We start from the raw sequence: 15,980 nt of genomic DNA, 5'->3' as shown, positions 1-15,980 counted from the left end.
TACAACCGTGGTTGACAATGATGAAGAACAGCCTGCTGAGCCTTCACAAATGGAGGTGAGTATGGCCAGCTCCAAAAGAAAGGTTGAAGACCTGGATGAGTTCACTCCGATGCCCCGGAATAAGGTGGCAAGTGGCCGTGAGCCACCCGGGGACATTGGATTGGATACCTCAGAGATGCTCACCCAGGATTCCATTTTAGATGGAATCCTGGATGCGCAGTCCCCACATACGTACTAGTTTCATACCTCTTTTTCAATAACGGACTTCGATTTAGCATAATGATTTTGATAACTACAACACCATGAACTGTAAACGACACGCTAGTATTATGGATATTGAATACTGCATAACCCCCAAACAACCCATTTTATGGGGTCTTGTATATTTCATTCTCATGGTAAAAATTTATAAATATGGCATGAATAAAAACATAGTTCATTTTATGAATATATTGAATATATATTGCACAGTGTTTACTGTTTTATTGGCATGTATTTTATACGGTATTCAATATAGCATGTGTGTAGGTGTGGACTGTGTAGTTTTGTTGTACAGTCTGCATGTATACATATGCACACTTGATTATTTTAGTGTTTATATATTACATTGCACTTTTCCCGTAATAATGTTAAAACATTTAAAAATCTGTATATATAAATACACTGTATATGTATTAAATTGCACTATCCCCGTAAAATTTGATACATATCTAGACATCAGTTTGTATAAATACATGTTTCGTGGGTACACATTTATTAATAAGTGTACAATTATCTCCCCTTTTAAATACATGTTATCTTACAAATGCATATTGTGTTTAAATCATGTTGGAGATGTTTTAAACCGTCGATACACTCCGTCACTGTTGAGTGTACATTTTCTACACTTGAATAACCCGCTTCGTTTTGATTTATTTGTCGACTGCTTGTTTTCATGCTTTAAATTACTATCGATATACTTTTTATCGTCTGCTATGGTTTATTTGTGTTTTTCCAATATTATTTCTCTCCATTTAAATCACAAATATGTGTTTTTCTCGTACACATTTTGTTTAAACCATTTTCAGACTATGTTGTCTTACGGTCTCGATTTATCTAACAAGTATATTTCGTCTGCTTTATTTCTTAGCTGCCAATGCTCGTGTATCCCGCCCCGCTTTTATTTTTCTATCGACTGCTTATTTGCACGTAGTCTGAATGTTCGCTATAAATCTTTATCGATTCACTTCTATCCGTATGCTAAAGTTTATTATCACTGCTCCAATAGAATTAAATGCCCGATAACGTTTATTTTGTGGGCGCAGCCATCTTTAATTGTACATGCACTTTCCTCGATTATTTCTAGCTCATGTAATGTCTGTCCTGTATGTTTCGGTGTAATGGATTGTGTTCTAAAAATAACTAACGTTTTTAAAACGTTGGTGTCGTTCATTGTGCAAGTAATTATTTTTAGATTATTTCAAAACTTACAAGAATGTCTTTAATAATACATAGCATTAACATAAATGGATTTAGATCCAGAAAGAAACAGCAGTATATTAAAGATTACATTTTGCAAAATAAGCCTGCCATTTTATGTATACAGGAAACACATATAGACATTTACTCCAAAGCCAAAGATGTAGAAAATTTTATCTCCAAAGATTATAAATATATTTGGAGTTTTTCAAATGGAAATAAGTCATGTGGTGTTTGTACTATTATTACTGATAAAAATATTATTTGCCATAGTTTTCAAACGGATTATGATGGTCGTTTTATATATGCAGATGTTGAGTTTGTAAACACAAATTTCAGGGTATGTAATATTTATGCTCCAAATGCCCCTGGAGATAGAAATAATTATTTTTCCTCCATTAAGAAATATTTGGTTAGTTCTTATCATCTAGTTGTTATTGGAGATTTCAATTTTGTTCTGAATCCTAAGTTAGATAAATCAGGGGGAGATACTGATAGACTTCCTATTGGCTGTGCTGTTTTCAAACATATAATTGATAAATATAAATTAAAAGATGTCTTTAGACATTTGTATCCTAAACAAACCACTACAACATGGAGTAGAATATCTATTAAAAAAGAATTAATAAGTTGTAGACTAGATAGGATTTATGTGTCGAATTTATTAATTGGTAATTGTATTGAGTCTTCCATTAAACCTTGCATTTATTCAGACCATGATTTTGTAAATGTAATTATTAATTTAAACAACTCTAATGAAACCATTTCTATTGGAAATTCCTATTGGAAATTAAATAATTCAATTTTAAATGATGATGAATTTATTTCAGCCTTTGAGTTTTATTTTAAAATAATAAGTAGAACGGAAGATATTACTTTAGATTGGTGGGATGGAATTAAAAATAAAATAAAAGAATTTTGTATTGATTACTCTAAATCAAAGAAATCTAATGCATACAAAGAAATACAACTATTAATTAAAACTTACCATAATTCACAAGATATTGAAGAAAAAATTAATATAAAAAATCAACTTGAAAATTTACAAAATAAAATATATGATGGTTCCTACATAAGAAGCAAAATTAATATGCTGAATAGCAATGAAAATGCTTCAAATTATTTTCATGATAAAGAATTTCAAAATGGTATTAATAAAACTATAACCCATATAATAGATGATGGTATGGACAAGAAATCATCACATGATATTTTAAAAACTTTTCATTCATTTTATGAAAATTTGTATACTGATGAACCTGTTGACCCTTCTTTAAACTCTAAGTTTTTAAATAACCTACCTAAAATTTCCAATGATGATAATGCTATGTTAAGCCAACCTCTTACTCTAGATGAGATTTTCTCTACATTAAAGGAAATGGATCATACTAAGTCTCCAGGAAGTGATGGACTTACTTCTTTGATATATGTTAAATTCTTTCATCTGTTTGGTGATATTTTATTGTATTTATTTAATACGTGTTTTGAATCTGGCCATATGTCAGAATCACAAAAATTATCTTATATAACATTACTTTGCAAAGATAACAGTAATAAAACATCTGTTAAAAATTATAGACCAATTTCACTTTTGAATATTGATAGGAAGATTTTGTCAAAGGTTTTGGCCACACGATTAGGAAAGGTTTTGCCCTCTATTATTGGAATAACTCAAAAATGTTCACTACCTGGGAGGACTATTTTTGATAATATTCATTTACTTCGTAATATAATAAGTTATGTCGAGCAGAAAAACCTAACAGCTTGTTTTATCTGCTTGGACCAGGAGAAGGCCTTCGACCGTGTGTCATGGCCTTTTCTGTTAAGCACTCTTCAATCATTTGGCTTTAATGACTCTTTTATACATTGGATTAAGGTCTTGTATCAAGACATAAGGTCATCTGTCATTGTAAATGGACATATTTCTGAGCCATTTGCATTGACAAGATCAGTCCGTCAGGGCTGTTCTTTATCACCTCTCCTTTATGTTTTATGTTTAGAGCCCTTTGCTAAGGTTATTCAAGATGACCCACATATAAATGGTATCAAAACTCCTGGTGGAAAGTTTCATGTGAAAATGTCCCTTTATGCTGATGACAATACCACCTGTCTATCAGATGAAAAGTCAATTTCCTTATTTTTTAAACATGTGTCAGACTTTGAAAAGGTCGGGTTCAAGGGTAAATTATAAGAAAAGCTGTGGAATGTTTTTGGGGAAATGGAAGTCAAGGTCTGATCATCCTTTCGGCATTTCTTGGGGAAAAAATTGCAAGTTATTAGATTACAGGTTTGGTTATGATTTAACAGATGATGATTTATTTCATGATTTATTATCTAATTTTGAAAGAATTCTTAATTTATGGAAATCTCGTGGTAAATCGTATAAGGGTAAAAGTTCGATTTTGAACACATTTGTATTTTCAAAACTTATATATTTTATACAAGCTCAAATTGTACCTAGTCATTATATAAACATGTTTCAAAAACGTTGCTTCAACTTTATATGGGGCAGAAAATTAGAGCCTATATCCCGCAAAACATTGTATTCACACATGTTAAAAGGTGGACTTAATGTTCCAAATTTAGAATTAAAAATCCATTCATTCTATCTATGTCATATTTTTAAAATAATTAATAACTACAATACTCCTTGGGTAGAATTTGCTGTTTATTGGACAGGTTTGCAATTGAAGAAATATAATCCTTCAATTGCATCTAATAATATTCCTCATAGTGAAATTATTCCCCCTTTTTATGTTAAATGTTTAAGTGTATTTACAGATTTTGTAGAAAACTGTAATTCAAATATTAATTCTCTCTGGACTGTTAAAGAGATTTATAATTACTTTATTGAAAATATGAATATTGAACCAAAATGTGTAAGGGATTGTAAATCTGTAGATTTTAATAATAGCTTTAAAAATGTCTTTTCCAGTGCAGTAGATCCTGAGTGTAGGAACACATGTTTTTCCATTGTTCATAATGCTCTTTTAACCAACCAATATCTTTTTTCGAGAAATATGATAAGATCTAGTAAATGCACATTTTGTTCGAAACCTGAAACTATAGATCATTTATTTGTTGAGTGTTATATTTCTACATCTATAAATAAAGTCGTATTATTCTTAATGCATGTATTAACTGCAGACAATCATAAACTGTCTCTCAAACAATTTCATTATCTTAATGTTGATAATTCATATGATAAGGAAATAAATTATGTTTTTCTTATTCTGCTGTCGGAGTCAAGACAAATAATTTGGAGAACTAGAAATGATGTAAAATTTGACAAAAAACTGTTTAGTCCATTTGATCTTATTTGCAAACTTATTTATAGATTAAAATATCGCATTTTATTAGATTTTGAAAGATTTCCATCTGAAAAATTTGAATTAATATGGGGTAATTATTGTGACGTTAATGCAAATAAAAAAGTTGAGTTTAGATTAGACTTGAATCCTTCAATTTATGCTAACATTTAGTGTTATGATTGAAATATGTATATTAAGTTTCTCTCTGCTGTTTTGTGTTTTCTCTCTGATTTCAGGATGGCAGCTGCGGGGCCGTTAGTGGCTGTTACTCGGGTTGTCATCCTGGATCAGAGAGGGAACGTGACAGTGTTAATGTTGTGTGAAGAAGTTTTTGTGAATTGTATATTGTAAATTGTATTATTGCATCATCTCTTTTATCATCAGTATTCCTATGAATCATTTCAATCATTGCTTCATATATTATGTAACCCAGTGTTGGGCTCATCTCATTTCACTCATTGAACTTCATTATCACTCATTTTTCATCACTATGTATTTCGACAGACCATTAACACATTTTCATTCATGTAGGTCATAGGATACTTGACTGACCTTTCTTAAAGTAAAGAGGCTTTTTCCAATTTATTCGTTCATATACATTTATTGTTTCATAATTACTTCCGGCTTGGCCGGATGGTGGGGCTGGGGCGGGTGAGGAGTGGTACCGAAGGCTCTCACGCGCTTCAGCTCCATCATCTGGTTTCAGCTGTAGACTTCTTGACATGTTCCTGGCGGACCATCACGGGGGGTGCTCGGGCATGACCTGGGGTGGTTCGCTGGGAGCAACTTTTTTCTTTTTTTTTTGAAGTGTGATTTGTTAGCATTTATATTAAATAAAAACAACCTCTTTATCATTTTACTAATTAAGATCCGCTACATTTAGGTCGGTGACTTTTTATTTGTTAAAACCGTTTCACTATTTCTATAATTCTATATATCTATTTCATTATCTACGTGCAGACGTTAACAGACTGTTACAAATTATATATTAACACATAAAACGTGCAGACGGTATAAAGACTGTGTTTATTAATCAATTATAAAAGAATTAGTTTTCGTCTTTCCTTACTATTGTTAACTATTATTTAAAGTCACCTTGTACTGTATGAAATCATTTAATTTCTTTTAAGCGGATACTTGGGGCGTTTTACACCCCAATTATGTGATAAATAAATTTTATGAAAAAGAAAAAAAAAATCGCCTTTTACTAAAGATTTCCGTGCAGTGGAACATTCAATGAGTCTATAGACTTATTTCTCAAGTCCTGTTAATTCAGGATATGCGATAATGTGTCAATACATAAACCTTGGTGGCAGCTAGGCACCCGAGTCTAAATATATTGTTTGTTCTAAAAAATATGGAACGCTTCACGAATTTGCGTGTCATCCTTGCGCAGGGGCCATGCTAATCTTCTCTGTATCGTTCCAATTTTAGTATATGTACTGCCGAAGCAGTACGAAAAAGGACGTTGCCATAATGCTGTATATATGTGTTGCTATCTGATGCACACTTTTGCAGGTTCAAGTGCGCGCTAAAATGCCCGTATGCGTGTGTTCCGCCTCAGATACTTACCTAGAGGTATTTCGGCCGGCAGTGTATATTCGCTTTCTACGGTCGCAGCGTACTAGGATACGCGAATGAGATGCCGACATCGTTTCAATCGCGTGCAACGGAACAGAAGAGCGCAGCTGTGAATGGTAAATGTTAAACATTGCGACGCACTGTACTAATTTTACCAGTCTATTTTTAGCCACGACGTATTGTGTTTTCCGAACAAAAGCTGTACGTATACAATAGCTTCACTATTAATAGCGTTTTCCAGCTAATAGCTGTGCGTTTACAATGGCTTCACTATTAAGGTCGGTCATAATATACTAAATAGTTTCCCTGTATAATTCAATGTAAAAGCGCGACAACTTTAAGCGAAAATAAGTGCAACATTTTGCACATAGAGACCCCATAACAATACCTTTTCTTAAAGGCCATTCTAAGCGGAATCGATTTATGCAATAAAAAAGGTACGCCATGTTCAAACCAAGCAAGAACTTGACACGAATCAAAATCGACTGTTTTCGCAACTTTTGTTTTCGGCCGTTTCTTAGTGGAATGTAACCTTTTTCAGTGCACTGCTTTACTATAGTCTTCAAGTTTATCATATTTCAGGGATTCAGTAGTGAACACCTATTCATGCCCTACCATTATCTCCGAAAGATAAAACCCGAACGATAGTTTCAAGTGTAAAGCATGCCTTCCTGTCAACTATGATATTTTTTTAGAGAGTACAGCCCTACATGAAACGATTATTTAGTATACTGTAACCTTAATAGGAACTCTCGTGATTGGCGTTCGTAGCGGAACACTGCAGAGCGTAACCTGCGAGCTGATATACAGGTTCAGTACATCAACCAATGCACGGGCGTTCCCTCTTTAACAACTCTGGTTTCACTACAGTCACGAATAAATCGTGGCCTTAGTGATCCGTTGGTCGTTTTTTCATAAACGAGCGATTTTGAGTAGTAAAATGGCAGTGATTAGTAGCAATTTTAGACCGCTGGATGGAAATGAAATTTGCGATAGGATTCTACAGAGGACTGTCAAAATACAGGGCCAACGTGGATCTTCTCTTGTGAACATTATTAATTTGATAAGGAGTCTCGGGGTCACGGAGAATGATGTTGATGCGGTCTCCAGTAACCTACCGGGTTCGATGGCATATGACGTGGTCTTCACAGAGCCAGATAAGTTGACTTCCTTTCTTGCTAGTATGAAATCGGATGAAACGGTTTTTCAGAAACTAAGATACAAATTTGAGTCGTATGGGAGCCAAGTAGTGCACATTAGAGTTCATTGGCTGCCCATTTTCATAGGAAATAAGATTCTGGAAGATGTTTTCTCTCAGTTTGGTAAAGTGTTGAAGATTGAGCTTGAAAAACTAACTGTCCAAGATTTTGTGACATTTTCGGGAGTGCGAATTGTAACTGTTGAAATGTCGCAGCAATCAAAGAACAAAATACCACATGTGGTTAATTTTGAATGTGGCAACAAGGCCCTGTTGACAATGCGGGGACGGCCTCCTTTGTGCTTGAGGTGCATGCAGCTCGGGCACGTGGGGAGGGACTGTCCCGGCAAGGTCATCAGGCCGACAGTCTCTCTTTCAGTTGGAAAACAGGCCTCGGAGGTGGCGAAGCCTGTTGAGGATACAGGTTCTGTATCGACGTGGACGGATGTGGTCCGGAAGGGGAAGAAGGCGAAGAAGGCCCCCGAGACGCAGGACGCGGCCCCTGCTATTTCTCCTCCCGGTGACCAGACGCCGTCTCCAGTCACTTCAGAAATGGCAGTGGTTGAGACCAAGGAAATGGAAGTAAGTGAGGGTACTTCAAAACGGAAATTAGAGACAGAGGAGGAATTTACCCCAATGCCCCGTAACAGGGTAGTTAGTGGGGTCGAACAAGTTGAGAGTGGGGTATAGATATGTCTGACATGCTATCTCAAGATTCAATCTATGATGGTATGTTGGCGACTCAGTCCCCCCATAGAATGTAGTGTTTGTATTGATTGGACTCATAAATGGACTTGATTGTTGCACAACGGATTGCTTTATATTAAAAATGGCCTGGAAACAAACCGCATGCTTTATGGACTTTGAAATTGCTTATTCCTTTTTCTATATCTATGTAGTTATTCATATAGTTAATTGCACTATTCCCAGAAGTGTTAAAGGTCTAAAAATCTGTAAGCATAAATACATTTATGTAAATATATATATATTATATTGCAATTTTGCCATAAAATGTTTAAACATTGTAAAACTCTACATGAATATATACATGTTTGAACATGTTTCTGTTCTATCCAGTCTTTTTGTGTACACATGTGTTAATATGTGTGGGATTATCTCTCCTTCTATAAACATGTTTTTCTCGTACACATTTTGTTTAAACCAGTTTCAGACTATGTTGTCTTACGGTCTCGATTTATCTCACAAGTATATTTCGTCTGCTTTATTTCTTAGCTGCCAATGCTCGTGTATCCCGCCCCGCTTTTATTTTTCTATCGACTGCTTATTTGCACGTAGTCTGAATGTTCGCTATAAATCTTTATCGATTCACTTCTATCCGTATGCTAAAGTTTATTATCACTGCTCCAATAGAATTAAATGCCCGATAACGTTTATTTTGTGGGCGCAGCCATCTTTAATTGTACATGCACTTTCCTCGATTATTTCTAGCTCATGTAATGTCTGTCCTGTATGTTTCGGTGTAATGGATAGTGTTCTAAAAATAACTAACATTTTTAAAACGTCGGTGTCGTTCATTGTGCAAGTTATGTTTTAGATTATTTCAAAACTTACAAGAATGTCTTTAATAATACATAGTATTAACATAAATGGATTTAGATCCAGAAAAAAACAGCAGTATATTAAAGATTACATTTTGCAAAATAAGCCTGCCATTTTATGTATACATGAAACACATATAGACATTTACTCAAAAGCCAAAGATGTAGAAAATTTTATCTCCAAAGATTATAAATATACTAGAGTTGCGACACCTTAAGGGTTTCGCGTGATGGAATGAGTGGAGATATCAAATGAAATAAAAAAAAAAAATTGGTACGAAACAAATATGTGGGTACGAAAAAAAACAAATTTGGGCATGAAAACAAATTTGAGTACGAAAAAAAGGGTACGAACAAAATAAGGGTACGAAAAACTATTTGGGTACGAAAAAAATGGGTACCAATTAAAAAATTAGGTACGAAAAAATTCGGGTACGAAAAAAAAATGACTACGAACAAATGGGTACGAAAAAAATTTGGGTACGAACAACTTTGTGTACGAAAAAAAAATGGGTATGAAAAAAATGTGGGTAGGAAAAAAAACAATTTGGTTACGAAAACAAATTAGAATACGAAAAATATAGGGAACGAAAAAAATTAGGGTACGAAAAAACTATTTGGGTACGAAAAAAATGGGTACGAATAAAAGTTTTGGTACGAAACAAATTTGGGTATGAAAAAAATGGGTACGAAACAAAATTTGGGTACGAAAAAATTTGGGTACAAAAAACATTTGGGTACGAAAAAGATGGGTACGAAATTTTTTTTGGGTACGAAAACCATTTGGGTACGAAAAAAATGGGTACGAAAAAAAAAATTGGGTAAGACAAAAATTGGGAACAGACACATTTGGAACGAAAAAATGGGTACGAAAAAAATTTGGGTACGAAAAAAATGGGTACGAAAAAAAATTTGGGTACGAACAAATTTGGGTACGAAAAACATTTGGGTATGAAAAAAATGGGTACGAAAAAAAAATGGGTACAAAAAAAATTTGGGTACAAAAAAAAATTCGGTACGAAAAAGAATTGGGTACGAAAAACATTTGGGTTCGAAAAAAAAGGGGACGAAAAAAAGAATTGGGTACGAACAAATTAGGGTACAAAAAACATTTGGGTACGAACAAAATGGGTACGAAAAAAAAAATTGGGTACGAAAAAAATTTAAGGACGAAACAATGGGTACAAAAAAAATAGGTACGAAAAAAATATGGTTACGAAATATAATGGGTACGAATTTGTTTATATTAAAAATCAATTTTGAATTGTCTAGCGGGTGAATCGTCTTGTGGGGGTGAATTGTCTTGGGGTTGCTATTAACACTACATGTACTTCCGGCTTATCCATGTGTTTAAAGCGATTGCGCAAATAAAAAACACCACTTTTTCGTCATTTTATCAAAAACTGGATTTTTCCCAGATATGACGAAAAACGCCATATACATGAGAAATTTCAGCACAAGTGTCGGGCCAGTTTCAACACTCTCAAATCGCTGCTATACGCTGGAGCTTATCGAATTTTAGTCGCCATTATCATTTGTTCAATTGAACGTCATCAAATGATGACGTCAATATAGCACTCATTCCATAAAAACCAGGAGTCAATGACCCTGCACTGAAATTTTGAGGAGTCAAATTGAAAAATTCTGGGGTCAACTTTGAAGTGCGTTAATTGTGTTTTTGTCTGTATTATTCAATTTTTTTAGATAAAAACATGCTCCAAGAGTTACACAATATCTAAAAAAAGTTATACTGCGTTATTAAATAAAAATACCATGATACATAACACAACATATTTTAATGAATTGGTACACAAAGATAAGGACAAAATATCAATAATTTGTGCGAACAATATCAACTTTAAGTTTTTCAAAAACAAAACATGTTCATTTTACAACTTTTATTATTTCTATCACTATACTATGTTTATTTGTTAAAACAATAAAAATGCTCATTAAAATCTACTTCATCATAACACATTTAAGTAATTTAAGATATGTACCTGTAGCACCTTTTCATTACATATTTATCCTTGTTATTTTATCATCATCCCTATGATAGCTTTTGTACAAAAACACAATCTAAATGCATGGAACATCTAGTATATCTATTACTGTTTATCCAAATACTATACATGTTGGAAATATATACACTTAAGAATGCCTTACCAGTAGTAGTTTAACTTTAATAATCCAAAATTTCCTTGTTGTTATCTGGTTTAACAAACCTTATTTAATGTTCGTTAAATCCAGTTAATGCTATCTCCATTATTGAATCACCATTACTTGTAATTTGAATTGTTGTTGTTGTTTGAATCGCCATTTTTTAATTGAACGCGGGTTTAATGTTAATTTACAATACGTCCGCTAATTACAATGTCAAAGGTCAAGACGTAGCAATTTAATTCTACTCGGATAATTTATATCTAATTGAGAAAATGTGTTTTCTTAATGTTTATGTGTAGTATTATGACTTGTGAGTATAAAAAAACAACGCCCGGGGTAGACCTCTATTCCCTCGATTATAGACCGAGTTTCAAATACTGAAACATTAATTTTGATTAGGAGCACAGGCCGATTTATTACCATGGAACTGGAGATGTTAACTGACTGACACACGGGTTAAATTTTCGATGCGTCAAAATGACGCACGGCAGAAAAAAGGGTTGCGTCAAAAATGAGTCATTTTTAATTTGCTCGGGTCAATTTGCAGGATTCTGCTTCTATTGAAATCGCTGGTCCAATATTTGTTTTGAAGTTAAATATGCATACCGATGTTGATGAAGATTAGACTAACAGTGTAGTGTGACTTCTGTGGTATAAACATGCTTTTTGTTTGTTTAATATATTAACCAATTTTGTTAGCTCAAATGACCCAGTGTCAAACTTGGCTGAGATTTAATTTATACAAATCTTCTGACCAAACTTCATTAAGATTTGCGAAACAATTAAAGAAAGCGAAACAGTTTTTCAAATTCAGCCAAGACATCATTAGAACAAATGACCTGACCAAGTTTCTTGAAGGATGCACAGTAAATGTGATTTCTAGAGTGGTAACAAGATTTTACTATAGCCATTGGCCCTTATAAAGAAAACTGCTATGCCCTCAACGGCCATGGTTTTAAACCGACAGAACATTTTTAACTATACCCAGAATTAATAAAACCTTGTCAAACATTAGTAATTTGAATGACTATACATGTATTAAACACCCCAAAAAACTCATGAATGTAAAATCAAACCCCGTTATTGTTTACTTTTCAACCCCAGTTTGTGAGAAATAAATGGGTTTCTAAAATTTATCGCATGGAAATGGTATATACAATACTAATAATTCAACTTGTCATAAAAAATTTGAGTGCACAATTATATTCACAGAGTAATCTGTCATATCTATTACCTGTCAATAATACCCGAAAGGGGAGTTAGACAGTATACAGTCTTGGCCAAACATGGCCGGACCGACGGACACGTCCTGTAAAATTGTGTAAGGTCTGGCCTGTCTGTCAAATTTACAGGACTGATTGTCCGGTAAAAAAAACAAAAACAAATTCATAGGTTTGTATAGGTTTGTTAATGGCTCTGAAAGTTTTCTGAGGTGCAAAAATAGCAATAGCGTCTTTATACACGTGCTTTTCCGTACCAACGCTCTTTCTGCTGACGGAATTTTCCGAGGGCACCTGATTGGTCTATTTATGTGCATCTTACAAATGCGGGTCAGGACGGTCCAAATCCATGACGGCCTAGTCGCTTAACAAGATAATCATAAATCTGATTATTACAATTTAAATGATGCAGATATCAATTTGTGTGGTTTTAATAGCAATAGTAATGTATAATAATGATCATTGTCATTCAAACCGTTATTATCTTGGCTATCAATGTCCATGCGTGAAACAGGCCGGTTGTCATTTATCGAGGCCGTTGTAAGTTTAGGCTGTATTGACCAGACTCATACCTGACATGCGCGCTAAGCATAGCTTAGACTAGTTAAAAAAGTATAAAGTACTTTTGTTTTGGAAATTGTTCTTAAGATATTACAAAGAAGCGATTCCTGTTTATATTCACTGTTAACATGCGTTCAGCATTTAAAAAAAACAAGATGTGTTTGTGAAACACAATGTCCCCCTATATGATGTTTGACATTGTAGGATGACCTTGACCTTGTGAAGGATGACCTTGACCTTGACCTTTCACCACTTAAAATGTGCAGCTCCATGAGATACACATGCATGCCAAATATCAAGTTGCTTTCTTCAATATTGCAAAAGTATTCATAAAATAAGCTATTTGGGCCACATATATTTGACCTCTGACCTTGAAGGATGACCTTGACCTTGACCTTTCACCACTCAAAATGAGCAGCTCCATGAGATGCACATGCATGCCAAATATCAAGTTGCTATCTTCAATATTGCAAAAGTATTCATAAAATGAGCGATTTTGGTCACATATAATTGATCTCTGACCTTGAAGGATGACCTTGACCTTGACCTTTCACCACTCAAAATGTGCAGCTCCATGAGATACACATGCATGCCAAATATCAAGTTGCTATCTTCAATATTGCAAAAGTATTCATAAAATGAGCGATTTTGGCCACATATATTTGACCTCTGACCTTGAAGGATGACCTTGACCTTGACCTTTCACCACTCAAAATGTGCAGCTTCATGAGATACACATGCATGCCAAATATGAAGTTGCTATCTTCAATATGGAATGAGTGATGTATTGGACGTCATCATTGATGACGTTCATTCGAACGAATGATAAAGGGGGCTAAGTTTCATTAAGTTGGTGCATATAGCCGCGATTTGAGGCGCTTGAAAACTGGTCGGCAACTTTTGCTGAAATTTGACATGTACATGAAGAAGAATGCGATCTACCTGTTGGCGTAGGCGTTATACCTGGAAAAAATATAGTTTTTGATTAAATCACGAAAACGTTTCGCAAGTTTGACAAAACCGGAATTACAAAATGCGGTGTGGATATACCGAATTCCCTACCGAAATTCCCGAAATCAAACTTTGATAAAAACAATGTTTCATTAGTGATTTCCGTGTATTTCGCAACAGTCTATATTAAAATACGCAGTTTTTCGATAAATAATCAATATTAATGGGGATTTCGTGGGATCTCGTGGATTTCTGGGGATTTTGGTAATTACGGGAAATTCGGTATTTCTTCACACCCGTCAAAATGGTCGACTTCGTCAGAATGAACGCTTAGAAAGTATTTACAAAAAAACATCATCTCAAACAATGTAAAGTGAACGCTACTTATCTGTTTTGTAGATAAGTATACGATCCATTGGAAAACACTAACATTTGACATAAAAAAACGCCAGTGGATATGGAAATCTTCATCGTTCGAAATAGCAGACGGCGTCGACCAAAGGCGAAAAGAACGCGAGAAAGTATTAACAAAATAACATAATTAAAAATGATGTCAAGTGAACGCTAATTCGCTGTTTTGTAGATAAGTATACGATCTATTGAAAAACCATAACATTTGACATAAAACACCCGTGGATATGCAAATCTTCTGCGTACCAAATAGCAGACATCATGCGGCGTCTAATCTGAGTCTACGCTGTTTGTCAAGGCCGATAGTATAATGAATGGAAATGCACAAACTCAGCAACTGGCAAGCATATATGCATTAGTAGGTTGTTTCGTGATTATTTAGAAACGACTACATAATTCTTTTGGTTCAGCCAGTGCAACTTAACAGAAATAAGTATAAAAAGTTTCTACACCTGACAACAATGTGCCAACTTAATACAAGGTAAGTTGTTTACATTATTTAAAATATTGCAAGCTTACAGTACTGAACAATAAACAGCTGGTACAATGTAATATCATCGTTTTAATTTTAATAAGCCCTTGGTTAATTACCCTTTTTAATGTTATGGATCAATGCATCTCTAACACCTTCAATTGACTTGTCCATGAAAAATATACACCCTCAGTGCATGTTATCCCATACACCATCAATCACTTACTAAGGCTCGATTGGTCATTCTCGGCTCGGGTACTACTTACCGGTACATGTACCCTGGGTACTCTTAACTTTACTTACATGTTCCCCGGGTACGGTAAATAAACTTAAACATACCCGCAAATATAAAATTGTATCCGAGTTGTATATCCGCCAAAAATCTGATGTCGTTAAACATGCTACCGATAACGTAGAACGATTTTGTTTACCTTAAACAACCTTCTCTTTTAAAAAATCTGCATCAACATGCTTTTTAGTTTGAGTGTTGAGAGGACGCCGTAGGAATAAGCAAGTAATCAAGAATATGTCTCTGTTTCTGCTTTTATTTCCTTCATGTATAATGACGATAAGGATTGACGACTAACATTGACGACAATGATCACAAGCATTTACGACTAACACTGACGACAAGCATTGGCGCCTAGATGTAACATTGACGATTCTCTACAATAAATGAAATTAACAATAAAAAATGAATAATAAGATTATAGTACAACAGATATGCTTTTCAAAGTATAATATAATAGCAAACACTCATTAGAATAAGAGGTTTCATAAATAACAATTTGAAACATTTTCAATCAATATCGAAATATCTTATACAATATTTATTACACAGCATGAATTAATTGTTAAAACATAATATAAATACCGAATATGGTGTTCCCCATTTAACGGACCTTGCAAACCAAATAATGTTTCTTTAAAAAAATCTATGACGGTAAAAAGTTAGCGTGCGATGTCGCGGAAAATATTATACTTGACGACGTCATACAATGACGCGACTTTAAACAATTTAAGATTTAAAATTAAATCACATCATTGGTTTTAACAATGAGTTTTGATAATATAAATGCCATTGAACAGAAAATT

The 15,980-nt window shown here is 34.1% G+C and overlaps 1 protein-coding gene and 1 non-coding gene across 3 annotated transcripts in view; one reads left to right on the top strand and one right to left on the bottom strand.

Moving 5' to 3' along the window:
* LOC127881080 (uncharacterized) overlaps positions 1-15,980 on the top strand; it is a 35,578-nt gene that overhangs the window by 6,594 nt on the left and 13,004 nt on the right. The window contains exon 2 of one of the 2 annotated variants that reach the window (XM_052428705.1): positions 5,006-5,774. The exons of the other annotated variant lie outside the window; for it this stretch is intronic. Coding sequence (XP_052284665.1) covers positions 5,006-5,092 — 87 coding nt within the window. The 3' untranslated portion in view covers positions 5,093-5,774. Of the gene's footprint in view, positions 1-5,005; positions 5,775-15,980 lie in introns of those variants that run through there. 2 annotated transcript variants of the gene reach the window in all.
* LOC127832819 (U6 spliceosomal RNA) lies at positions 6,121-6,226 on the bottom strand. Its single transcript, XR_008027169.1, has one exon. It is a non-coding gene; the product is annotated as a U6 spliceosomal RNA (small nuclear RNA).

This window comes from Dreissena polymorpha, chromosome 5 (assembly GCF_020536995.1).
Source record: "Dreissena polymorpha isolate Duluth1 chromosome 5, UMN_Dpol_1.0, whole genome shotgun sequence".
In the NCBI taxonomy this organism is placed as follows: Eukaryota; Metazoa; Mollusca; class Bivalvia; order Myida; family Dreissenidae; genus Dreissena; species Dreissena polymorpha.
The sequence above is the reverse complement of the archived record's forward strand: the minus strand, read 5'-3'. Positions and strand labels throughout refer to the sequence as shown.